This window comes from Ptychodera flava, chromosome 11, assembly GCF_041260155.1.
Source record: "Ptychodera flava strain L36383 chromosome 11, AS_Pfla_20210202, whole genome shotgun sequence".
NCBI lineage: Eukaryota > Metazoa > Hemichordata > Enteropneusta > Ptychoderidae > Ptychodera > Ptychodera flava.
Window position 1 is genome coordinate 24,415,684 of NC_091938.1, and position 26,808 is coordinate 24,442,491.

The window sequence follows — 26,808 nt, forward strand, 5'->3', positions numbered from 1 at the left end:
ATATTAGCCTGACAGCTCTGCGTGGAATCCTTGGTGATGATTTAACGCATAATTTGGAAAACAAACTCCTTCAAAAAATGAAAACGTAGGTTTAAAGGGTCTCCACGTTAACCTCAGTGCTAGTAATGACGTCACTATTTACGTGGGCGCTGTTAGAACCTGCAGCTGTGACGTTTGAGACAGTGTTAACAATCATTGTGAGTGAAGAAATTCAGTGTTTGTTTTGTGAAACTGTCACTCATAAACCAATTCTCTGAATTGTCTGGCATTTCAAAAACTTTCGTTTACATTCTTTGTCTTCTCTACAAGCTACCTTTCCGTGCGATTTCTATGAAAGCTTCCATTACTGCTTCAAAAATACGGACCGAAAAGGAAAAAGTTGCTTCCCTTTATTCTTAGTTCGTTTACAGGAAGAAACTTCCAGTCATGCCAAATCATTTCTGATAATTTAAACTTTCGAGTTTGATTTACAATATTGTGATTTATTACACAACACACTCTTGTGTTGGGATTTTTGGCAAAACGAGCGACGAAATCGAAATCTTTAGTGTTAACTCTAATGTAATATAGGAAACTTTAAACTGCCATGTTTTTAATATTTGAAGTAAAAAAAAATCAGATGTTTCCAGGCAAAAGTCTTAATTTGATAATCAAAGTGCCTCAAATTTAACGATATTTGAAATCAAAAGCGAAAGCTATACAGTATTTGTATGTGAATTGCAAATTTTTGATTTTTACAAAATTAAAACGATGACTTCATTTCCTCAAATGACTTCAAAACAAGTCTTCACAAGCAGTGTGCCATACAAACTATTGTGTACAACTGAGTGAATGAAAAATTGTCCTTAAAGCTCTTTCTACTCTGGAGAAATTCTACAATGTCTACAGATATTTGTCATGAATCATCTTAATAGAACTGTTTGGACTTACCATGTTTATAACCTGTGAAATAAACAGCTGCATATCTACGTTAGTCACCGTCGACATGTTGTGCACTGGTCGAACAATAGTGTTGTAGTCTTCCAACAAAGACTTGACGAGCTTTTTAATCGTTTCGTTCCCGCTGCAATCTGCAGGGCGAATAGTAAGGATCAAAACATATGTATGATAATATCAGAGTGATGATGATGATGACGGTGATGATGATGATGATGATGATGATGATGATGATGATGATGATGATGATGATGGTGATGATGATGGTGATAGTGGAAGTAATCGTGACACAAAGTGACGACAATGATAATCACTATCATATCACACCTGTGTATTGATGGTGAAAATATACAGCGATCTGATTGGTCGAGACGAGAAAAGACCGGTGATATATTCGTGATATACCGCGGTAACACACGCACGAGCTCTCAGCTTGAGCAAAAATCCGCTTTGATGTTCCATGCCTAAATTTCAATAAAATTTTATGATATAATCGCAATAAAACACACCCATTGACGGTATACTGCTCGATTTTGACCAGTTTACTTCATATATGCACTCGCTATCGCTCGTGTATATATGTCATGAGCTGGTCAAAATTTCGAGGTATACCATCGCTGGGTTTGCTTTATTGCTAGAGCATATCATGATCATATCTGAACATCAATGCTATTCATCATCGAATAATACATGGCAAGCGATGAATATTTCTGGAGGAAATGATCATTCTATTATCTACTTCAATTACTATAGAAGACGTTTTTTCTTTGACGACGTTCGAAGTTGATGTTGTCATGTAGACAAATTCCTTTATTTTTCTCACCTGCTCGTTTCTCTTAAAAAAGGGCGCTACTTATACTATTTTTTCTATAACTGCTCTCTTACATTAACATAAAAGTACAAAAATAGTTTTGTAGCACGTAGCTACATGACGGCTAGAACAATAAGGTTACGTTTCAAAGGCCCAAATCAACTGTACTTGTGGTAAATGAGTCTTAAATAAGGTATGGCACAGAGTATTAGGCCAACGTAACCAGGCCGATAATTCTGACGGTTGTTAGTATCCAATTAGCTAAATGATTGCTATATTTTTTGATCGATCCATTTCTGTGGTGTTATAGCTGAAGCATAAAATAGTGCATACTCTGAAAATGGCAACATGTAATATATTGCCTTGAATATGATACCCTTCAACAAACCTGCTCGAGTGAAACAAAAGGAATTTTAAATGACCCATGTTAAAACAAAATTTGATGGTTCTCAAACATGCTAAACTACCAATATAAAAGTAGATCTAGTTAACAATTTGGTATTTCTGTTAGGTCAAAGTGGTTAAACTGATAAACATGTATCCTTGTCATTGCAACATTATCGATGGCATCGAACAATACCAATCAAATATGAAGCATTTAGGAGCCCTGCATTTATTCTCTTTTCGTTATGAGCGATAGTATGAGAGCAGGTGCGACTAAAAATGTTTTGAATACATCATTTTAAATCAGGTTTTACTGAATACCGCTTTACTCGAGGTATAAAGGTTGGTGCATCTTTGCAAGGCAACACTCATCACAAAAGATTGACGAATTTGTCACTTTTGGCGACTACCCCCCCCCCGAAATATTCGTCGTAAAATTCACAAACTATGACTGATGAAGCTCTACGGCAAAACAAGAGCACCAGTCTACTCATGAAATGCTCAAGCCGTGATCTATCAAAATCGATTGCATCCTTAAATATTGAGAACTCAAATCCTAGCAGCGAGGCTATGAAAATGTTTAGAGGCCACAAGTACAATGACAACAAGGTGACTTAGAAGTGCCCCATCTTGTAAATATTCATTAAACGTCCGTGGCACTGTGCTATAAGGTGATGCCATCTATAAACTCCTGAGATAAACAATATGTGACAAAACCCGTATGTTTATCTCCACGATAGCTGTGATTTTTTCACCTCTTGTAAACCTGTATGTTACGGACAAAAAAAATCACTAACATGGTATTTTACGTCCAGCAGAAATAAGTTAGCGATCGGTGAATATGAACTTTCTATTCACGTACTTACGCAGCAGTCATTAGTTTGTGACCTCTTGTGAACCCTGGAAGTTTTAAAAAAGGCACGTAACTCAGAGTCTGAAAACATGGCTTTGAGTCGGTGTGAACTCATCCGTTCGTACCATTATTAAGTCTGCTAGAGTCGTGTTGTAATTGATATTCCGTTGAGTAAGTAGCTGTTCAACATTACGATAAGTCTTAATCCACACGTCTAACATTTTGAACTGCGAACAGTCATGTGAATTTGCCTATCACTTGGTTTATTGTATCCGCAAAAACATACATGCGGATTTACAGCCAATGATGTTGTTGTAGTTGTTAGTATTTACGTGCTACTGATAAAAATACATCGTTTACGCGTGTTGACACTGCAGTGTATCTTCTCTATTGCAATATTCGTTACATTAAAGTCGTCACGGTAGTGATCAACATCGTCTTCGTTGTCGTCATCTTGTATGATGGATAGGGGAGGGTGCCATGAATGTAGTTTGTCAAAAACTTGGATTGGATGCCAAGCACGTACATATCTGCTATGGACCCTGATATATAACACATAACTGGCTAGACACTGCTATATATATGGTCCATTTTGCAAAAAGTCCGAAATCAGGATCGATTTACCTAACATTGGAATCAGATAACACGCTATATCTACATTGCGGGAAAGTTCCATTAACTTAGGAACACCCTACTTCCCTACTTGGTTATCAGAGGATTAATCTCTATGTCAACATTTGCAAACAGATTATCTTGAGTGAGTCTTTTCAGACCTGATGTTCCTATCAAAGCACCAGCTGGAAATAATAAACGTAACAATGGTGCATTCACCCCTTAAGGGATTAAAAGTTTTCTGTTTGTCACCCGAGTTGGTCAGCAAGGACCCGGGTTTCAGTTACCGTGCAAGTTAATGCAGTCTTTCCCTAATGATAAATTTAAAGCGACATTTTCCTGCCTTCATGGCATAGAGGCCATTTATCGTACATATTAACATCAACAATGTTACACAAAATGTTTTTTGTTCATTCTAAGTGAATAGACATTAATAAAATATTCAATTAAAAACGGCGTCTTTTCATGTGCCATTACAGAAGCAAATCATGGATCCCGTTAGCGTGTATTTCGTACGAATTTCTAAGCATAGCCGATGAACCTTATCAAATGACATGGATTTACTTGAACGTTAGCTGAATTACAAAACGACATGATTCTGAAATTGCGTCCATGGTGATATCCTGTAAAGGCTCACATATATGTATTCGTGTGATTGATTATTTTGGGTATAGTTCCTGACATGTTATTACAGCTACTAGCACGCATGGCAGGTGGCATACAAAAAACCTACACAATATCATGAGATTGACATGATTTCGATCATGCAATATTGATGCCGTAGATAACAGCAAACCCATTGCAGCAGTACCGATACAATTCTATTATGCAGAATAGAGAGAGGGGGAATTAAACTATTTAAAATTTTATCAGCTATTTTATCAATTCAGATAAAAAGAAGAAAGAAGTTCATCGCTATATCTATTTCCCGCTACATTCACTTTATCTTCTAAGATTACATTGCCCCTTAATGCATGTACAGTCGTTTAAGATGATTCGTGTAAACCTAGTATCTCTCTAAATTACATTTACTTATTAATCACCTATTAACTTAATAAATGTTGAATAATAATTAATTTCATTGTTTGATTTCAGTAGGTCCGTAGGGTTATATTTCATTCAAATTTTACAGAGGGCGGAAAAATAATGTGATCTCATTCTTGTCCTTAAGAGGGTAGAAAAGCCCTTGCTACAAGAAGTGACAGTTTTCAAACGCAATTGTTGGAGCTAATACTAATATAAGCGTTTTTACATTTTTTACATTTTTTTCAAAGCGCAAGCTTGCAGAAACTCCGTTACCATGGTCAAGGTAGCACACAATTAGTGTTTTACAGAGTGGATGAACAAACTTTGCACTTTTAACCAGCAATGATTGACATGTCGTTTACCGTTTTTTGACTTGTCATTTGGTAAGGAACTGTTCAGCTCGAACGGGGTACCGTTTTATAAAGGCCAGAGCCATCTTACTTGATTTTCAGATACGTGGACATTCGACCCAAAACTCAAGGATCAGTTTACTCCCGGTGAATATATTAAACTAGTAGGAAACTCACTCGACATTTTATAGACATAAATTTTCAGTAGTTTATCGGAAGATATCACGTATTCTCATGTGAAAAATTATTCGGAGCAATGTTTATGACAGTTTAATTAGTGTAGACATTTTTAAAGGTCTATGAGACATTGTTACGCAGTTAAACCTTTCAATGCCGATCTTTTTTTCCACAGGGAACGACAATGTTTTATCAGCTTTCAGTCAATGTATTTTTAACACCTCTTGAGATGGAAATAAAAGCAGCAAACGAAATTGACGTGTGGGAAGTTGAATGACGCCGCAATGCGTGAAAGGCATACAGATGTCCATAAATCAGAGCACGGTCCCTCCACAAGGACCGTGATCAGAGTATATTCGGCTTGGCCTTCGAATCGCGCGTACAAAAGGGAAGACAGAGTACCGATATGTCTGATGCACCCGCTACTTTGATACTCAATCGGCTCCGCGCACAAACCGCACTTTCTAGTCTAACGTGGTATAACACGCAAGAACAATCTGCTCCTTGTAGGGGGCCTTGAATCAAGCACTTCGTTTGAAGACATTTGTCAATACCAGTCAATAAGTATCGTTATTACTTAACTTGTCATCTTGCATATACCGCATCCAAAAGAGGGTTTCTATACTTCACATATTTACTGTCTTTCTATTATAAAAGTGACGGTGTTCATGAATTCCACATGCTGAAAACAATCGTTGAGACCCCCCTGTCCTTTTGGGGGGAGCAAGGTAATGGACAATTCACAACGGCATACCATATATTCCAAAAAATAAGGACACATCAAGTACGATGCTCCTAACAATCGATATGACATCTGCAGTCATTGATCATGTTATGTAGCTAACCGTCAATATTTTAAAATGCTGTGTTTTTTGGCCCTACTTGACACTTGTCGTTGAAATAGAAAGTGATGGATAGCCATTCGCTATATTTTGTGAAAGAATAACTGTCAAAACTTATCAACAGCCGAACATTTCCATCGCTTAGCATGCCTAGCCATATGGTCTTGTTCAAAATGTTTTAAGATCTCAGTAAGGCAAACATTGATTGACATTATTTCCAATGAATTCACTATTTGAAAATTATAATACATGTCTAGCCATCCGATCCGCTAAGACTAGAATTTACATTCTGAATTGACAGACGTTACCCTGGACGGCGAATAACAAATTAAAACCACAAGTCTAGGCATTTGATCAGCTGTTGCATGAGAGAAAAATGCATGTTACCTGGCGTCTGTTAACTCCCGCTGGTTTTGACATTATGAGAGGTCAGACTCGCAGCTCATGGTCAATAATGATCTGTTTACGCCTTGGTACAGTAGCGCGATGAGCCGACCGACCAAAAATCTATTAAAACAGCGATAGAGCTATAAAACATACTCGTCCAGCATATCTGTATATAAATCTATCTATCTATCTATCTATCTATCTATCTATCTATCTATCTATCTATCTATCTATCTAACATATTGTTTATTGTTGTTAGAGTGATAGGTTGATTTCGGTTGTGAACTTGAGTTTGTCTTAGCCTGTTGAGAGTTACTTCTCGAAAGAGGGCTTGACAGGTACCATTGCCAAAGGTACCCTTTTCCCTTGGTCTAAATGTCTTGGCTTTCTCAGTGGTCGTTCTGTCCTTCTTCCCTGTCTGTTGTTTTCCTTCTCTTTTGTCCGTTGTATTCCCTCTCGTTGTATTTTCTTTCTCTTGTCCGTTGTTTTCTCCGCGTATTATTTTAGAATTTGAATTTTAAACGTTATCTTTAAGGCGTGGCTTTGATCATACGATAAACTGAATTAAAGATAAAATTGTACATCCAATCACATAAATCAATACAGGTCTTAATCTTAAATTTACATATCACAATTAATATTCTTACGACACTGTGACACATTTCTAACCCATCAAAGGAGATTTTCATATCCCTTCATTACGTGTTGACTCCCATCATGATTATGTTCTTGTTTTCATCCAGACTTCAGTAAATATCCTCATAAAACGCAATTAGCGTCTTAATGCATTTGTCGCAAATGTGATTTGTAGTCATATCGACTTATGTAATTGGGATATTGTTATCTTAATTTTAATAATTTTACTGGCATCGATGACCATAGACGATGATGATGGATGCTGGTGCATAGAAATGTCAACCATCATAACAAATCAGTGCCTGTTTCCTTGGAAACATGTGGCAATACAGCTTATTTTCTATTTATCGACCGGAACCTTTTAAGCCCCCGTTGGATTGATTTAGTAGGATGCTGTTCAACAGAGGAGTGGGGCTTTCTCGAATTACACGGGAAGCCAAATATAAGATGACAGGTGTCGCCGTAAATTTGCTGACAGTTCGAGGATGTCGTGGGGATAAAATTCCCCCCGAAGCGCAGACGTTTAGGAGAGGACAAGAATATAGACATCTTGGATCAAAAACATCATTTATTGTCAGTCTCAATTAGCCAGATATTCATAAATTAGTGAAAGGATCGTGGTGTCAAACAAACTGATCCTAATTCACCATAGAAACCATAGCTCGCATTATCAGATCTTTCATCCTATTTGAACAATGTTATAGTGTCCATTTTTTTCGTTTATCTGATCATCTAATATTGGCGGTATGGTACCCGCTGTATTTTGTTTGCATTTTCGTATCTTTATCGGTGTTGTGACGTTATCTTGCATTGATGACCTTTAAGACAATAATTACAAATCTATCTAGTCCTTAAGAAAGCGTCTCCTTAGGGGATGAAAGTCTCGTCGCGAAATAACTACAAGAGCTAACAGTTATCGATTATCGATACTGTGTTGTTGCTAGACGCCGAGAGAGTTTACCAGAAAATATACAGTGCGTATTATCAAGATAAGCGACTCGCGGTATTTTATCAATTTGATAAATTGAGCAAATGTGGCAATAATAGGAGCTTTGTCGTTCTCTTGAGACAGGCAGAGTAGAAGACGTGAAATCTTAAGTAAACAGAAATTGTATAGTTTATGACATTATATTGCGACCTATCCAACCCTCGTCTTAGAATCCAGCCGTATTGGCGAATGAGAGTGCATTTTCTTCAATATAAGGTATAATAACGAGAGAAACTTCAAACTGGGTAAAACGGAACTTTATTTACATAAAAATTACTCTCAAACGACATTTATTTTGATTTTTGTCATGTCGACTTCCCCTTCAGGTTAGGTATCTCTTACATGCGAACTACATATTTTTGTATGCTCCAAGAATTTTACGCCCGAACAGGACATTCACTTTTCACTCCATTACTGGTAATCACACAGTGGTGAAACGTTACATGATCACAAATCACATACAAGGCTTATACGACTTCAAATCGATTACGTTTCGATGAGTGGAGAGAGTCATGTGAAATTAGAATGGTGTCTGTCATACAACACCTGAAAATAATCATAAGCAACAGCTGCTCTGTCTTTATTAACACGGAAATGCAACATCACTGTAGGTAACTGATTCATGGAAATATCTGAAATTGAATTCTTTGGTGTTGGCTTACATTACATTATGTTATCCGATATATGGAAATATGATAGCCTTTGCTCACGGTTTCTTGATGAAAATGTTCTTTATACTTTCACGTAGCGTACAAGCCTCAAGAATATTGTGAAGTTAATCTTTTTGCTTTCCATTAAACGCCATACAATAAATCACTGGAGTTCATATTATATGGAATGCGGAAGAAATAGAGGATTGGTCAAATGTAATAATGTTGGATGAATTCATACAACCGAATACTAATTTCAAACTTTACAGCTGGCACAGTTCCAGTGATTCGTTTGTATTGAGCAATAATGGTTTTTACCCTGTGTCATCTTGCGTCAAACTTGACTGCAGTTTCCAAGAGTCCTATTCTAGTCTGAAGACGCCATAAGAATTCAACATGTCACATGATGTATAACATAATCTGACCTTGCCGATCGATATCTCCTTACGAAATAATTCTAAGACGTCCCTCTTTCGGTATTCGCAGAATAATCTTGCTAACTCAAGAAAAAGACGGGTTTGATAAAGTTTACAAACCCAGCAACGGTCAGCCTTCATTATGGGACAAAATATAATTTGGTCGTCAATTGTGAGAAACGAATGCATAAAAACGTCTGCCACTGTGTACATATGTTAAAGTAAATCTGATGGTCACGAGTGTAAACCTGAAAACATCCGCGTAATAATTTTCTCTTCCTGAACACCTGATGTCATTTCCTTACTTCATTTGAGTTGGCACATTCCTTATCGATCTTCTCTGTGAGTGATTTTTACCACGACCCGTCACTCAATGGTAAGCCTGACAGTGTGTAAAATGCATTTGACGCATAAGGTGGGGTTCTTTTATTTTTATGACCTTGTCAATCAAGCTAAAAAACAGAGTAGCTGTAATAAGTCAATCTCAAAAGAATTATGACAAGTTTTTGCAAGAATGTTAAAGGCTCTATCCAAGTCGTAACACATAGCTTATGTCGATGAATATGCAACCGTTGCTTGGTAGTCGAGCCAAACATATTTTTTCTTTATATATTCATTACGACTTCATCCGATGATCGCCGCTTACAGACATTATCAAGTCGGTTATCCCGTCTCACCATTGTAGCTCCTGGGAAAGTATACGTATTTAAAATACAAGGAATGATTGAAGAAATTTGGCAATACTCGATTAATCGCAGCTCAAGACTTCTCAGCAAATATGAACAAAATAACGAAATGGTTTCATGTAATCAGCAACTCAAAGGGAATCTCTCATTTCTTAATATATGATGCGGATATGGTTCTTCCTGTAAACTACTGAAAATGTCGTCGATGTTGCTATTATATTTTGCAAATTTCAACCGTAAGTTGTTATAGGACTTATGCTACAAATAATGTCTTGAAGACACTTGTCGTTTTGCTTATAAAGGTACAGTTAGTGAGAATCGTCGATCTTCATGAGAACCTAATTTATGATCGATTAATTTGTGTTGTAGATGGACAGTTTTCCCTCTGAGGTCACAGATCCAATGACGGTTAAAACGTCCGGTTTTTATGCGATGTATGCTCGACGACATTACAAGTGTGTTAATTCATGGCACTAGGAAACGAGTCAGACAGCGTAAACGTTCGCTTTCACTTTTATTTATGATTTTTCTCTGATGATTAATCGATAAATGAATCATAAAATGTCAGCCTATTGACAGGCAATCCATTTCACTTCATTATAGTTGAGACTATAAATTGTGATTTGAATGTTAAGAGCAGATATGTCGATTTCAGAATACTACAGGTAATAGTACCATCACATTACCCAGCAATTTTTCTTTTAAATTAAATCTCTCACTCGGTTTTGTCTTATTTATCCCTGCCCGTTGTTGAATTTTATACAGACGTAAAGGAGTGGCATCTAAATGTGTACAGCATTCCTTTGGGCAACCTTTACTGAAAGGATGTATTTCCTAAATGTCGATTTTGAACTTAGAAAAATCAATAACATCGCAAAATGGCGTTTATCTGCAATCAGCTAATGACTTGACAGTTGGACATAATGATATGAAGTTCAAGAATACATCTGGGATCTCATGCATACCCGACACGTGCTTTTTCGCTAAACACTGCTCGCCATATCCGCCGAAAACCAATTACTCTCTTGGCCAAAGACGCACGTAACTCAGAGAATTGGTTACCCGCAAATTCAAGTGTTTCTCACTGTACCCTCGCGACCATCGGCGTTGCTAGGCAACAGCATGGGCAATAAATGTATCCCTGATCGATTTGTATGGTAGTAGGCGCCACATCTTCCTCAAAAGTATGGCGTCAGACTCAAGAATCATATCCTAAACTGAAACCCCAACAAAGGCAGAGCAATTAAGGGTCACACGCATTTCAAGAAATGCGAACAATTATGCAAAATTTTGTCGTATTAGAGTTAGGTACAAGATGCACTTTAAAAAGTATCTTAACAGTGGAATAAAGGAGTTGAAACGAGTTACATTGCTAAATAAATAGAGCAATAAGGGATACATGGAGCAATTATTTGTTTAATATGCAAACTCTTATAATTCACTGAATAGTTCCAGAGGCTTCAGTAACTTAATCCTCTCTTGTAGATTCTAACGCATGTGAAATAGCCTATAACGATATACCCTGCTTCTACTTTTTATAGAATTCGCGGGAGGTATTTTGAGCCAATTTTGACCATTTTGCGAAAAATTCACGAGGCAGAAAACACTGCAACAAATGGATTGCCATGTGACCCGCCACTGAAGGTCCTGTTCAAATCACTGATTTCGCAAAATGAGCGAGTGTGCGGGAAAAAAATCGATTTCAGGGAAATTTGATGCAGTATTACTCCAGTCATTTACGAAGCTAGGCTGATTATTATTTAAGATAACTGATCTGTGAAGGAGCACATTTTGTCATCAAGTCATAAACGAAGGTTATCTGATACATATCATGGTTTGCACTGATACCTGTCATGCCATAGTGAACCAAATGAACTATGCATGTTCTTAAACATCTAATACAAGTTAACGTTTCAGATGAGTTCGCTATCAAAGGTCATTTCCAGTCGATACAGCACGTAATAACCACCCGACACTTACATGCACCGGGTACTTTGGAGGCGAAGAGGTCGGCTGATTCTCGAAATGGAAAATAACTGATGAAAGCCGGTCATAAATTTCAAAGGGAATTAGTTTGCGATCAAACGGAATGCAAACACAGGATTTAGGAATTGATTAAATTTGAAAATAAAAATCTGTGAATTAGTTTTCTTTGTTTCCCAATGCTTCAAAAATAAATGATAACACTCCCTACACCACCAGACACCCTATCCGCCTCTTCTCCTAATGGAAAATAACTGATAATGTCTCGAGGCTGTTAACAATGCCGTCTTTGTTTGGATACGGTGGCCGTATTTTATTCATAATTTTCACAGATATCGCTCATCTTGAATTATTGGCTTTTGCTGGGCCTACTGCTCCTTCAATTCGCTTTGGAAAATAAGTATATATATTTATGATCAAACCAAATCCGTTCTTCATTTACGTATTTCCATGGTAACGTACATGGCCTTAAGATATGCGGAAAAGTAACATTAACTTATATATCATTTTACCAAAATTGCGTAAAAAATTCATGGGAAGAAAACGTAGAAGTTGATTATGTTTCCGAACAGACACATCTGAGTAAAAATCGCCTCAGGTTTTCGCGGGACACTCTACACTCTACAGAAAATTGATTCGGAGAAGCAAAAAAAATCAACTTCGTCACACAGCCAGCATTGTGTAAGAGCATGTGCTGTGATGTTAATAAAACTTAGAATTTAATCATCACCTCAAGAATTTCTGGGACACGATACATGATCAGCACAATCGAAGTATGGAATTTTGTCACAAAATTCGATTTAATTTGATACCCTAAGGTTCAACAAGAGAAGCGGAACGTTTCCATGATACAAAGAATTTATAAAGCGTTTTCGGATGGTTTGCTGGATACTTTCAGTAAACTGTCAATTTTTGTACGTGATCAAAATTTAATAACCAAAGCCGAATCTAAACCAGCGTCACCTTTACGAACAACATCTTGATAGTCTAGAATGGTTAGGATAGTTTCGAATTCCTGCTACACTTTGCAATTAGATAAATTGATTTTTATCTGAAAGACTCACTGTTTTGGTTTACGTTCTAAATGACACACATTGCACCACTGTGGATATTTTATCACGATGAAGTTTTGTACAAAATACAAATAATAGATGGAAAATATCCTTAAAAAGATTACATGTTATCCTCGCTATTTTTAAGGACCCTAAAATATAAATGGTCTTTCGCCAAATGTTGTTGTGCACGTAAAACAGGTCCACGCGGCTCCATCTGCTTGTCCCTGAGGTGTTCACGGAAGGTTAGTCCAGAAATTATGCATTCCGCAAAGACGACCCGACGTAAATGTCCATGGACAACCCCTGTAGGTATGGCTAGTTACCATGATTTTCGTGCAGAATCCTTAATTTTACTTTCTTCGAAATGATATGTCTACTGAACTGAAATCTGTAGAGCCAAGAGATTCTGTTCAAAGGGTTGAGCGTAGAAAATGAAATATCAAGACCATAGATCATTTTGCATGCTTAAGTCAAACTCTGTACATCAAAACACACATGATCTCCATGACAAAATATATATCTCCTATTTATTTATTTATTTATTTATTTATTTATTTATTTATTTATTTATGTATTTATTTATTTATTTATTTTATTTATTAATCTATTTATTCACTTATTTATTTATTCACTTTGTTTGTTTGTTCGTTCAGCAGAAATTAATTTAATTTATTGACATATACATATTTGTTTTTTCTTACTTAAAACTTACTAATTACAATTGTGTCATGCGTTCATGCAGCTACTTATCAACTCGTTTCATACATTGTTTCTGTCATGTGCACGTTTCTGTGGGTGCACACTTTGTAATATGGCACACAATAAATGTATTTGCTTGCTTTGGTTTCTTTAATTGGCAATCATTTGCGTTCTAAACCTTGGGGCCATATCCCCTTACAGAGAGATATTTCGTAACGAATCACAAGTCAAACCGGATGACTGGAGTAAGAATAGCCCAAGGCTTGCCAACTATTCATCTATACTATCTCAAGCGTGTTTATATCCATGAGAGATTACCGATTGATACATCAAACTGCAACGCTGCTTAGATAAAGTGTATTCATTATGGTACACTGACAGTACATGTTTGAAGCAGTCAAATAGTAATAAGTATATCATACCAGTATATTGATCGCGCAAATGCAGCCATGCATCTGATTGGTCGAGACGTGAAATGAACCGTGGTATATTCGCGATATACCACGGTTGGCACACGCGCGAGCTTTCGGCAAGAGCAAAAATCCTATTTAAAGTTTCATATCAGAATTTCAACATACTGTTATGATATAATAGCAGTAAATCACATTCAGCGACGGTATACCACTCGATTTTGACCAGTTCACTTCATATATGCACTCGCTATCGCTCTTGCATATATGTCGTGAACTGATCAAAATCTCGTGATATACCGTTGCTGGGTGTGCTTTATTGCTGAAGTATACCTCAGGGCACTGTGCCTCCGAAATGATATCAGGTGCTTCAGACACATGTAAAGTCAGCTCATACATCCAGAGTAAAATCCTTGTCTACTGTATAAGACAAACTCAACTGCGTATTTGGCATATGTAGTCCATAACGCTGAGCCGTAGTTAGTAAATCATGCCTGTTGGCAAGCCACACTCCCTATCTTAGATTTCAAATAATTTTCTTCAGATATAATATATCACACGTTGGCGAGCTCATCATATCCTTCAGACTATCACGTCTGTTAACACAAGCCATGTCTTCGAATATCTTAAGTTTACGCCTAATATAGAAAGTCATCGAGGCCAAAAACTCATTATATTACTCGACGTGTCAGGTACAAGCGAATATTTTTTTCGTTTTTTTCCATATGTCAATGATAAAAACCATGGGATGTTCCAACATAAGGGTATACTTACCCATTCTTTTCATACTCACTTGTATGACATTTAAATGCCTGTGCTTTCCTCTCATTTCGAGTTCCAGCTTTCTGATGCGCATTGTATCCTTTGTTCAACAGGGCAGTTGCATTCGATGAAGGCATACAAATTATTCCCCATCCAAATGCAATCTATACTCAAACATTTACTCAAGACGGTATATTGCGAAGGCTGTTCCGGATGCCATCGCCAGAAGTGTACTATAAATTATGAGAGATGTGCTTTGAAGTGATTGCTTAGTCATCATAAAAGTTGATGGCTATGGTTAACAGTTATGGAATAAGTCGATTTTAAAGAGGCAAAACAAGTCTATAAAGGAATATTGTGGCTTTATTATTCATCCGGCAAAAGAACTCGAAGGTTTTATTTCATTGATGAAGTCTTGACGAAATTGCAAGAAAACAGCGAGTAAAGTCAGAACCTATTGGTATGTATTTTGAAGGTTGTTTTAAAAATAGGAGTTGCCAATTAGGCGACTTTCAGTGTTGGCATAATGTCGTGAAAACTGTGGCTCATGGTCGTTTGTAAGTTCAAGATTTTTACGATGTGCAACGGAGTAACGGGACACATAGAAGGAGATAAACTCTACCTTACTTTGTAATTAGTTAATGTTAGCTAATGAGGAACAGGTTATTTTCATGGGTTTGCTCATTTCACGGTATTGAGGTTTATCTCTCAACGTGTTAATTGAAGGTATATTGTCACCTGTTCCAATTTTGCCACAGTTACCATGGAAAGAGAAAATCTAACCAATCATAGATTTTAAGCGGGTGGCCGCTTTCTAAAAACAGCGCCCTCGCATGGGCATTTTGAATACAAAGGAACGCCCCTTTGATCATATATGGGCATATTTAGATGACAGGTGACTGTATACCTTTAACTTCTCGAATTAAGATAGACTAAGTTATAATTGATTAGGAACAGTGACAAACAACATATGGTTGATGGGTATTTGCCCATCAAACATCCGAATGGAGATTCATTTGCATGAAGTCTAGACATACATCTTGTTTCCACAAAGACATCAAGTGTACATGCAGGTTTTCATACCTGCTAGAAATTTACGGTTTGGTAATGTTGTTTTTCAAACATTGCATCAAAAGGAAATTATACAACTAAATTCACACTAACCGTTATTATAGAAAAATGCACCTTGATTTACATGAGTCCACGTGAATGCAGGTTTACAGAATATAAACAATGGATTTTTGACTGATTTCATCTGTATATGCACTATTCAGCTAAAATACAGACAATAAACCATGCTAATACTATAAGTATTGTAGGGTATACGTGCAGTGAAAGTTGTTAATTATTTAACAAATGTGTTTATACCATCATTATTTGTGACATGTAATTGGTGCCAACATATTAATAACTTTCAGAGTTGTTGTAATTGTGTATGTTCCATAATAGGTCAATTGGAAAGTGCAATTACAGTTTGGCTAACATAGTACAGAGCGGCAAGTTTGGTAGAGTAGCCCTTTACAATCAGCGGGCATTTCTGTTGAAAGCGATGTCAGACATAAGAAATAACTTTGAAGACTACGAGCCAATACTCTGCATACGTATCGCGATGACCTTTTTCTGACAAGTCCCTCATGGGAGACAGTGACTTGTTGTAAGGTTTAAGATTGAAAGTAGAATTACTTGAGTCCGATAGTTAAAGAAATGTCATCGGTTTACTTTCACATTGTGTTCTTTAGCACTCTGCCATCTCCGATGGGAAGAAATGTTTCACATAGAAGGGTGCTGAAAGTACGAGTCTAATGTCATAATTATGTGAATAAATGTCAGTTTTGTAATGGTTAACAAATTAAGCATCATAACAAAGTTGGGGAGTGGTTGTATATATGACTTTTCAAGGCTGGCTTTGCTTCTTAGGTACTAGGTACACCATTCTCCGTCCTTTGCCCAAACAACAGACCATTTATTATGTAATGTCAAAGCGAATGTCACATAGCTGCTGTGAAATGCAAGGGAAATACTAAAGCAAGTGCGAGAATGCTAGTAAACCTAACACGCAACAACACGCAAAAATGTTCTACAAACGTTAATAACTTTAAGTAAACGAGGAAATTCAAGTTTACAGGAATCGTCCTATACCACAGCTTGACAAAGGAAATCTAGTCGCATTTTTTTTAAAATATTCATCACATACCAGCCCTTTGTGCTATATTCGGGGAACAACTATTCCTTGAGGCTCATAAAATAGATATACAGTTTTACAAGTATACAAGTCTTTTGTCTCATTACAAACTGAATTTTGAGCTATCCTATAATCTTTTGCATGTCATAAATATGAGGGATTCGTCTAAAATTATCAAGTTCTCTAAGTTTGTCTATTAAGCATTCTTGGTTAGACAATTATTTCTTCTTAGGAACTATTAAAATGTTCCTTAAAAACTAAGGAATGTGTTCCTGTTATTTCACTACTTTCCGGTCTTCTAGTATTTTGTGAGATGGTATTTTTATTGGGATATTCACTAATATCAATGTAGAATTTCATGTTCATTGCAACACTTTATTTGCCTTTTCATGAAGAGTAGATATCTGTGACTGACATGAACGAAATTAAAAGATTTTTGCCCACACACAAGACAAAAGGTTATATTTCGATATTCAAGCATGATCTTAGAAACCCTTCTAGAAAGATAAACATTTCCGTTGTGACTGTAACTCCATAACACACTGCAACGACAGCGGCAATTTCCCAAACTAAGTACGAGTGTGATAACATTAATATCACTTTCAGCGTTTGAACTTCCGTAAAAATGAAACACAAGCGTATACGATTTTATTCTTTGCGCTAAACCATTTGCTTTCACAAATCATATATTGAGTAAAACTTCAGAATCATTAAAGTTACTTCATATGATTAATCTATTTGCATGAGCAGGTTTTTTGATTATGTAATTGATTCTGATGTTGCATGAATGATCTATGCCGTTAAAATAGTACAATGCACTTGCAGCAATCACAACAACGTTTGCAGAGTTGTACAAACCAGTCAATCTGGATCGGCTCTGTTCATTATGTAAGCCTTCATCTGGCTTACTCGCTGCTCATTGGTCTTCATCTCAGATACAGGAGGTCATTTTCAAAGAATACGGGTTTGTACGGGCCAATTACATTAGCCTTTCGGGGCTAATTTCCCTGTTGGGTTTATCCATACCTATCCATTTCTCCTTTAAAAATCGCCAGACTAGTAATTGTCAAAAGATATCCGTGGTAGCTGTACGAAATTTAATAAGGTACTGTAAGAAACGGATTTGTATTTGAGCAGAGAGATATTTGAGCAGGGACCCCAGCCTACCAGTTAAGACGTAAACAGAGCCTACACGATTAGCTCTTCAGGAAAAATTGCGGTGAGTGCTACCGTAATGCCATTTCACTGAATACCATGTGGTCGGAAATAACCGTATCTTCAAATGTAATACGTAAGATGGTAATGCATATGTCGTGACTGCGGGCAGGGCTGTCAAAGGAGTGAATGAATTCCAGAGAGACCTCCGATAGGTCGCCGTCACAACCTTTTGTGATGATAAGGTTTTTTTGCAATAAAATGATTAAAACCGTGCAATTGCATTGAATACCAATTGGCGAATGAATATATTGCCTTGCCTTGATAAACATATATATTTAATACTTCTTTACAAACTTTGTTAACAAGCAAAATTATGAACACAATGGCTTTGTCAAATGCCTACGATTTTCCTCAGGCTGTAAAGAGTAAGCAAATATGTGGGTAAAATTTTTAACCTATGAAGAAATATTTGCTTCACGCAAAGTAGATAACGACGTTGTCTTGATAGGAACAGGCGTGCCCTATGAAGGAAAGGGAAAACTGTTAAAATATCTCGGGAAGGATCATTCATTCAATTGACTGTTTAGACTCATCTCAACAATATGATACATGTACGCGTGGTGCGGGCTGCCTTGTTGAATTGTTGGTATACATTCACTACAAAGTTACATACTTTTTCTAAAGTTACATAACTACAAAATTATCATAATTATACAATGGCCGTCACTTGGAAATTTCCCGCCAGCCATTTATTTTTTCCTCAGATTAAACAAGATCAAACCATGTAATATCCCATTCTCGATTGTTCTCATTTACCAATAATTAATTAAAAGTATGACGCTATCTCATATCTCCTTCTCGTATACGATCTTGAACCAACCTTCACGCGCCTTGGTCACGTGAGGGACGCTTCGAGATAAAATCTCTGCAAGAGAGGGCGTTCACAGAATCAGCGAACCCTTTCTGACACGACGCCAACTTTGGCAGGTTAGATACTGAACAAAAGGACACAGGGTATTGAGTAAGGATGATTACAGAAACAGGAAAGCTGCCCTCTTTGGAATTCTGAGAGTAAATGTGAGACCTAATCTCACGATTAAACTAACTTCAGTTGGAAAGGAAATACCATTACGTTGAGTGACCTGATCACTTACTAGGAGGACACGAAAAGCATTGAGTGAAATGGGTTCATTGGGTTTGCACAATCTTTGCTCCTAAAGTGAACTGAGAGCTTCCACTGCAACATGGTGGGTGGAATTAAACATTTCTTTACATTTCACAGGGGATGAGTGAAATTAGAATAAAGGATGCACCGATTCAAATTTCTAAGAGTCGTCATCTGACATGGTACAGTTCATGCCCCAGGCAAGTGCTTATTTCCATCCGTGTAACTGATACCAATAATCAGCATGAGGAAAAATTTTGCTAACCGAGGTAAAGGTCAAAGGGAAACAGATGTCAGCAAATACTCATAATCTATATCAAAAGATACGTGATTGTGAGATTCACCAATGAGATAAAATACGACAACAATCTGTACACGTGAGATGGTCTTCCCAACCTGTGTTTCTGTCACATTTTTTTTCAATTCTTCCTATTTGCCATAGCTCAAATTTCGTAAGTGGCTTTTAGGGAAAAAAGAATTACTTTGCCACCTTGACAGTGTTTGGTCCTGACGTGAGCAAACATGACACAAGAACTTGTCCATTAGCGCCTTTCACGTTTCTAGTCACACTTCATCTACCCCTTTCCTGGAGAGGTTTATTGACTCGCATGCAAGCCATTCCCTAGTACGCATTAAGCACGACATGTCTATTCGTGTAAAGATGCAAACTCGCCAGAGGTAGGCTCGCATTATATTCGATTATACTTTTGTCAGTGTCAGTGACATTTTAAAGAGCTTGTTTGGCAGTTTACAATGCCATTAACTACTTGACTAACACGGGCAGGTCTTTGCTACTCAAAGTGGGAGAGACTTCGCCGCTGCCGGTAATACCAAGCGTATCTTAACATGAGGAGTATTCCTCTTGAAATCACAAGCGGTGTTAATTTTACCCCCGTCATTAGAAACCTCACAAAGCGATTAATCCACATTTGATTTGAATTCCCGAGGTCGAAACTTCACCAGCTCTGCTAAATATTTCACCATGATTGACAAACGTGACCTGAATAACAGCACCCCGATATGACTCCTTATCGCCGTTACACACGTAGCTCCTACACCCTTGTCGGCAAGGTATTTTGTCACACTACTTGATTCTCAAATATTATTTTGAAATCTATCCCAACAGATGTTTTGATACTATACGATCAAAGCACCGATCAAGCTGAAATTGAAATAAAGAGCAACATCAGTGACTGGAGTCGATGCATATATTCAAATAAGTTAAAACGCAAATGAGGCAACAGCTGACCCAATGCTTGTCCCTTCTTCTTTCACTAGTCACACTTCAATTACCATTCGGGTCACCGTTTTTACTACAGTTTCAATCTGTCTATCTGCCTATCTATCTATCTTTGATCCTGATGGTGATGATTGTGATTATGAAATAGATGGAGGTAGACATGATAAGTCATATTTATCGATCTTTAGAATATGTGTAGTTATGCAATTGTACATAATTTCGTGTGCAATTTTATCAAAACAGCAGGTGGCACTGGCCATGCTCTTAAAATAACCATTTCAAACCTTCACACAACTTCACCTTCGAACCTTCACACAAATGAGTTTATACAATATATCCGCTGTGGAAAGGTTAGTGCAAAAAATTCACAATGTTAACGCATTTTCATGGCAAGGTTTTGAAGATTTTTTGTCACTTGACGACGGTGGTCTTTCGAATCTTTTCATGGTCAGCTTACTGTGTATAGCACTATGGTCTATTGACATAAAGTATTATCATGTCGGCGAATGCACTTATGAATCCGATTGCGCAGGAAAATTATGACGCTGTGTATATCGAAAGTGATCCAAATTATATAATTGAGTCTCCAACGATAACAACTGAATCAAACTACCCACACAAAGGGCTGTTTACGAAAGCTTTTTTTTCATTTTTATGTAAATCGAGTAATCTTGTAAGCCCCTCTTTTCGACACAAATGGGCATAAATGACGAACAAAAGACGATTGGAGTGATACTGATTCTAAACTTAAACAAAAGTTATGAAAACAAATCTTTTATGACTCTAAAAAATATACAGAGGGAAACAACGAACTTGTCCATATATGATTATTATATTGAATAAATTGACGGCTTAGTTATATGGTTTAATTGTTCATTTCAACATACAACGTCTCGATCCAGAATTCTTGAAAAGCATTTTAATGTAGAAATTTCAAAGTCCGGGTCACGGAACTTCCAACGCGATTTCATGGCACTTTACATAGAATACAACAAGAGTAATTATGACCTGCTAGTTAAAAGAGATATTATCTACTTAATACACGCTATCATTTTAAATGTAAGAGCATCATTATTGTTAGCATAACAAATGTAGATTCGTATTCACAGAAACAATGCCCAATTTCATTTACCATCTGTAAACGTGATCAACGATGACATTATTGTCTCTCAGCTCTTTATCACAGTTGTTGGTTGTGACCTTTCGCGTTTGCAACTCGTCGTGACTGGCAATGTGATGTCGGCATGCGATCCTCGAGAGGGTATATCGTACCATTGTCGGCATGAGTACCTGAATCTATGAAAATATTATATCTTCGCTTCTATTAATCTTTCATCACACTCGTACAGTGAGCTCTTTGAGGTGTTTTTCTCGTGTAACCACCAGACGAAATAACCTTCGCATCACTTCCATGCTAACCGGAGTAGCATACGGTAGTCGGTGACGATGAACACGATTCATCTTCTCGGCGGGTTTCTGTTTGTTCTCTTAAAGTAATCGATCCGTATTCTCATTTCGATCGGTACAAAAGCCTCTAGTGCCGATGTTCTCAACGCATCGCACGCTTACTAAATGATCATTGCGCGAGCAATAGGAGCTCTTGGTAGCTATGGTTTCCACATAAGGACTGCGCAGCATTCACATGTATGCAAAGTGTAACTTTGCATACATTTAGGTCATCGATACAAATGTATTATAGTCTTTCATTTCAAAGTAGTCTACTCAAAATTAAGAACTCGATTAACATAGTGTATCAGAGATGGACTCTTGTAGCCCAAAACCAGAAACCCATTAAAACGTCTATCGAAAAGTTCTGTTCACTTTATCTGGGCTTAACCCGTAATGGCCTTTGATACGGCGGTGTTCCAGCACAAAAGACGCAGAAAGGAAGAGTTAGAACGTGTATAGATAGCAAACTGTTTTCAAATTCCATATTGGTGCTTTGGAAAGCTTCAATCGTCTCCATTGTCCTGCTGTGACTCTTAATGCTCGACAGCCTATCCCATTGTGTTGAAGGAGACTAGCGTTACACAGCCTGTCATATGATCACTTGCATTGTCCTGGTGTTACATATCGATGATGGAGAAAAATTTCATGACAGTAGCCAAATTTCTTGTATAAGGGGGGGCGGGTTAATACGAAGGTAAAGTGCGAATATGAATGTAACTTGATGATACGAGAATGGGTTGTTCCGAGTAAGACTTGAATTTCAAACTTGCCGCTTTACAAGTGAGACTTTCAAAGCTAGAAATATGCTAGCATTGTCGATTTGATTTCACCAGATCTTATTAAGTGTTGTTACATACCGTACACCGCAGAAAGACTCTCTACTTGTCATGATTCATAAAAAAGTAAAAATCTAACATCAACTGATGTTGCTTCGGAGTCGCAATATTTCATGCCTGTTGTCAAGGAAACACGTGCAGTTAGTAAATCGACATCATCCGCGTATTCAACTGAACGAAATCTGTTATCACAGATAGGGATTGAGTCGACCTACCAGAGGCGTTGTTTTTGCGGAGTGTTTCATGGAATATTGAAATCTGAAGTGTTCAAATGTTCGTTAGAAGTCACCGAGAGTTAACAGTGAATTTGATGTTCGCTTCGAGCTGCTGGTTTTGTATAGTCGGCAAAGGGGCCGATTTTATACTCGCTAGGTGGATTTTCCATCTTGTACTGATAAGAGTGTGTAGTCTTTCGTAGATGGAAAACATTTGGGCAGTGACGGCACCTTTGATTGCGAACAGCTTTCAAAACACGCAGTTTTCGGATAGCTTGATTGCGCCTAAAAGCGAAATTATCACTCTTGCGACTTCAAAGTTGTCATGGAAATGGTCCTGGTCTTATTTTTATCACAAATGCCATAATAAGACTGGAAAGCGCTGACGCACACACGGTCTTTTAAGCCTGTTCTTCGCTAAGTCAGTTATCGTAGATGCATTCTATAGGTCAAAAGTCCCCCCTACTGTCAGCGATTTTACGAATTTAAATGCTATGATACATATTGTTTGTTTTGTAATAACCATTGATGGTGGCGTTATGACAATTAGCATCAATCATTTTTATGAGAATCGCTGCAGTCTGATAAACGTATGTCGCTTAGCATCATAGATGTTTGATTTATAGCTTGCCGTATATTATGCAAATTGGAAAGGAAGTTGCAACAGAGGGCATGATCACAATAGAAACGGAAATGTGTTCATGATACGAAATGATATGATGTACGATGATTTAATGCTAAAAGATATGATATGATATGATATGATATGATATGATATGATATGATATGATATGATATGAATAATCTATTTTCTGTGTCATCTACAATACACTTTTCGAAGTTTGTCAATCTTTTCTTGCCCGACGTAATACCAGTGTCGATGGCGTATTCTTATACATGTATTTAGGAGAGAGAAAGGGTATTGCATCCAAACAATCTTTGAAATTGTCTTACCGTCATCTACTTCATTGCTTGAGTTCGATGCAACAATATCGAAGTTTGCTAAGCTAAGTAAAGGCCTGTACACGTACGTTCTGAAAGATTTTTCAGTTTTTATGTCTGTTTTTGTGTTCGTTATTTTGAAGAATGACTAATTGGACACGTTGGTTGGGTGCTGTGACAATGTAAAGAATGGACGCTGATAATGCATGTGACTCGAAATTATTATCGAAAAAAACATGTTGCAGAACTGTGAGATCTTCGTGGAAACTACAGGATAATGTCATTCTTTATCGCTAGGGGCAACGGCGGAAACGGCGGATTTGAGAAAGAGATTTTGAGATTGGATTTTGATTTGTAGGCTAGAAAATACTGGTTAACAGAGAAAGATTGCCAGTTTTCTTTCAAGATTTCAAGATATTACCTCATTTTGAGAAAAAATGAGAGACATTGCGATATGACACAACTGCTATCTATGGAAATAAGCTGCTATCGGAGAAGAGAAATTCGACAGTGACATATCAGTTTAAGTGGAATATATCATTTCATATTACTCTACAGTTTTCGCTTTAGGAGGTCAATATTTAAAAATAAACCAACGGTTCTTTGGGTTATCAGAATTCATTGCGTTACTTGTACGGCAAGTGCAAGCAGATGTCCAGGACTCACCTTGATAAAGTACCGCAATAAACAGGACCAATGAAAATAAGGAATTTCCGCTCATGTTGACCAGTTCAGCTATAAAGGGGAGCCACAGATGATGATATCTCCTGGCTGTGTCTTATCCTAGTACCCAATAAACCAGCGCCAGTGAGACACTAATGAAGACGAAAATGTACGTGTGTTCGTCAGAGCATCCGATGGGAAGTCCTATATGGAAAAGATGGACGCAGAGAGAATCAACATATTCTCTTAACGATGTTCCCCAAAGCTGGGTACTCAAAACACCACAAGGGTACTCGTTGTGTACGGTCCGTACTCTTGTAAAGAGCTGTTATGCAGCAGATGAGAATCCGCGATGGAGTTGCATGCAAAGTTGGAGGGCCCTCTAGCTGTGAGCATTTTCGTTTTGTTTTTCTTGACCACTTAGGCTTGAAAATGTTCTCACGTCAGAAACAAATGCCCATGAGTAATTCAGTCTGTTTTAGGCCTGCCATTACGCAAGGCAGTGAACTTTATCTGCGACGTGTCTGGTAAGATTTCTTACCGGCCAGAAAGAGTGACATGCTAGCGTTCTCAGTTTATGAGTGCCTAATTAAGACGAAGATACTCAATTTTCTTCCGCTGACGGACATGATCACCGCATGCCACTCCTGATAAGATGCATCCCTAATTGACAGATGTATGACGATAAATAATTGTCGACAATAAGATAATCTTAAAAGCGGCACTTGCGATTCTTTAGATTCGATAATTTGAATTCTAGGTGTCATTTCTGTTAGACTGTATATCTATGTTAGTTAATCAAGGTATTCCACGATGGAAATGAGCGTACTAATTCATGCCACAAGGAGCTGTACCGAGTTCCGGCTTTTTTACAATCTATTCCGCTTTCAGGGAAACTGATAATCGCGTCGACTTCAAAACGTGATTATTTAGCAATGAGTCCTTATTACCTGCGAACATCCTCTGTTCTTTCATTTGCCATGCAACTAACTCAATGTTTTCTATAGTAAAAAGCAAACGATAATTGGTTATTGTCACAACTCGCCAAGAGTTCGACATCGATATACAGTCGCTTATTACCTGTTTCACATCACCTGTCACCGTATGCCCTCGTTTTAGTCTCCCGAGGCGATGAAGAAGACGATGTTCGGAAAAAACATTGACGTACATCTTCATGAATTAACTAACTGATAATTATCTCTAGCCTTAAAATAAAACTTATCGCCAGGGCTAGTTTGGACAGGACACATTCGCCATATTCAGACATAACATAAATTTTACATATATTTGTTTTCAATTATAAGACTTAACAAACGTTGTAACCTTTGACTCCTGAAACATCAGTCAAGTATAGCCCTGCTTACGACTTATACGTCAGTAAAATAATTCCTTCAACATACCATAAATCTTGCATATTGGATTCCCAAACTCTTATATCTCTTATGTTTTAAACATTCTAGGAAAACAGGGAAGTAATTCCTGGCGTGTGTCTACAAAGCCTTGCAAACAGGATTTTCCTATTTTCAGTAAACTGTATGTAATATTTACGCATAGTCTGCGAGCACGTCTCTGGTATTTTACGTCTCGATAATGCTTACTATTCCGAACAACATTTGCTGTCAGTGACATATTTTCAAGGGAACATTGAATTATCCATTTGTTCTCTTTGGGACACAGGTATCCGACTTGGAACAAGAATTACCGATTGGAACGCAATTGCTTTGCTAGATAATTGCGTCATCTCGAAATTGTATCTTTGCCAAGCACAACACAGAATGTTAGATAAAGTTTCAGACACAAAGAGTGTTCAAAATAAATTATGTATAAGTTATTATTATAAACTAATCCTCAGATTAATTGACAGCGTATGTATCATAAAAAACGGCTTACATACTACACATCCGTACCCTAGAATCATGATATTTAATGATGTAATATTACATCAAGGCAACTCGACATGTGATTATCATTCAAGGTATAATAAATAATTAACTGTGTCCGAGAATCAAATAGAAAGTGACATAGTAATCTAGAACCATTGCGTAGTGGTGGTACCAAGTATTCGGAATAGGTAAGCGTAATCAGTTACATGTAGCATGCTACACCCCTCTAGATGGACCTCAAAGAATTGTTGTAAGTATATATATATATATATATATATATATATATATATATATATATATATATATATATATATATATATATATATATATATATATATATATATATATATATATATAATATATATATATATATATATATATATGTATATAATGCATCGAATTTATATCTCCA

General features: G+C 37.1%; 1 protein-coding gene across 2 annotated transcripts in view; it reads right to left on the reverse strand.

Annotated features, from left to right (window-relative positions):
- LOC139143891 (neuronal acetylcholine receptor subunit alpha-10-like) overlaps positions 1 to 24,903 on the reverse strand; it is a 45,482-nt gene extending 20,579 nt beyond the window's left edge. The window contains exons 1-2 of one of the 2 annotated variants that reach the window (XM_070714483.1): positions 24,517 to 24,903; positions 931 to 1,070 (exon numbers count right to left, since the gene is read on the reverse strand). In XM_070714483.1, the coding sequence (XP_070570584.1) occupies positions 931 to 1,070; positions 24,517 to 24,571 (195 nt within the window). In that variant the 5' untranslated portion in view covers positions 24,572 to 24,903. The remainder of the gene's footprint in view (positions 1 to 930; positions 1,071 to 24,516) is intronic. The other variant, XM_070714482.1, reaches the window with a different exon arrangement.
- Between the last annotated feature and the right edge of the window lie 1,905 nt (positions 24,904 to 26,808).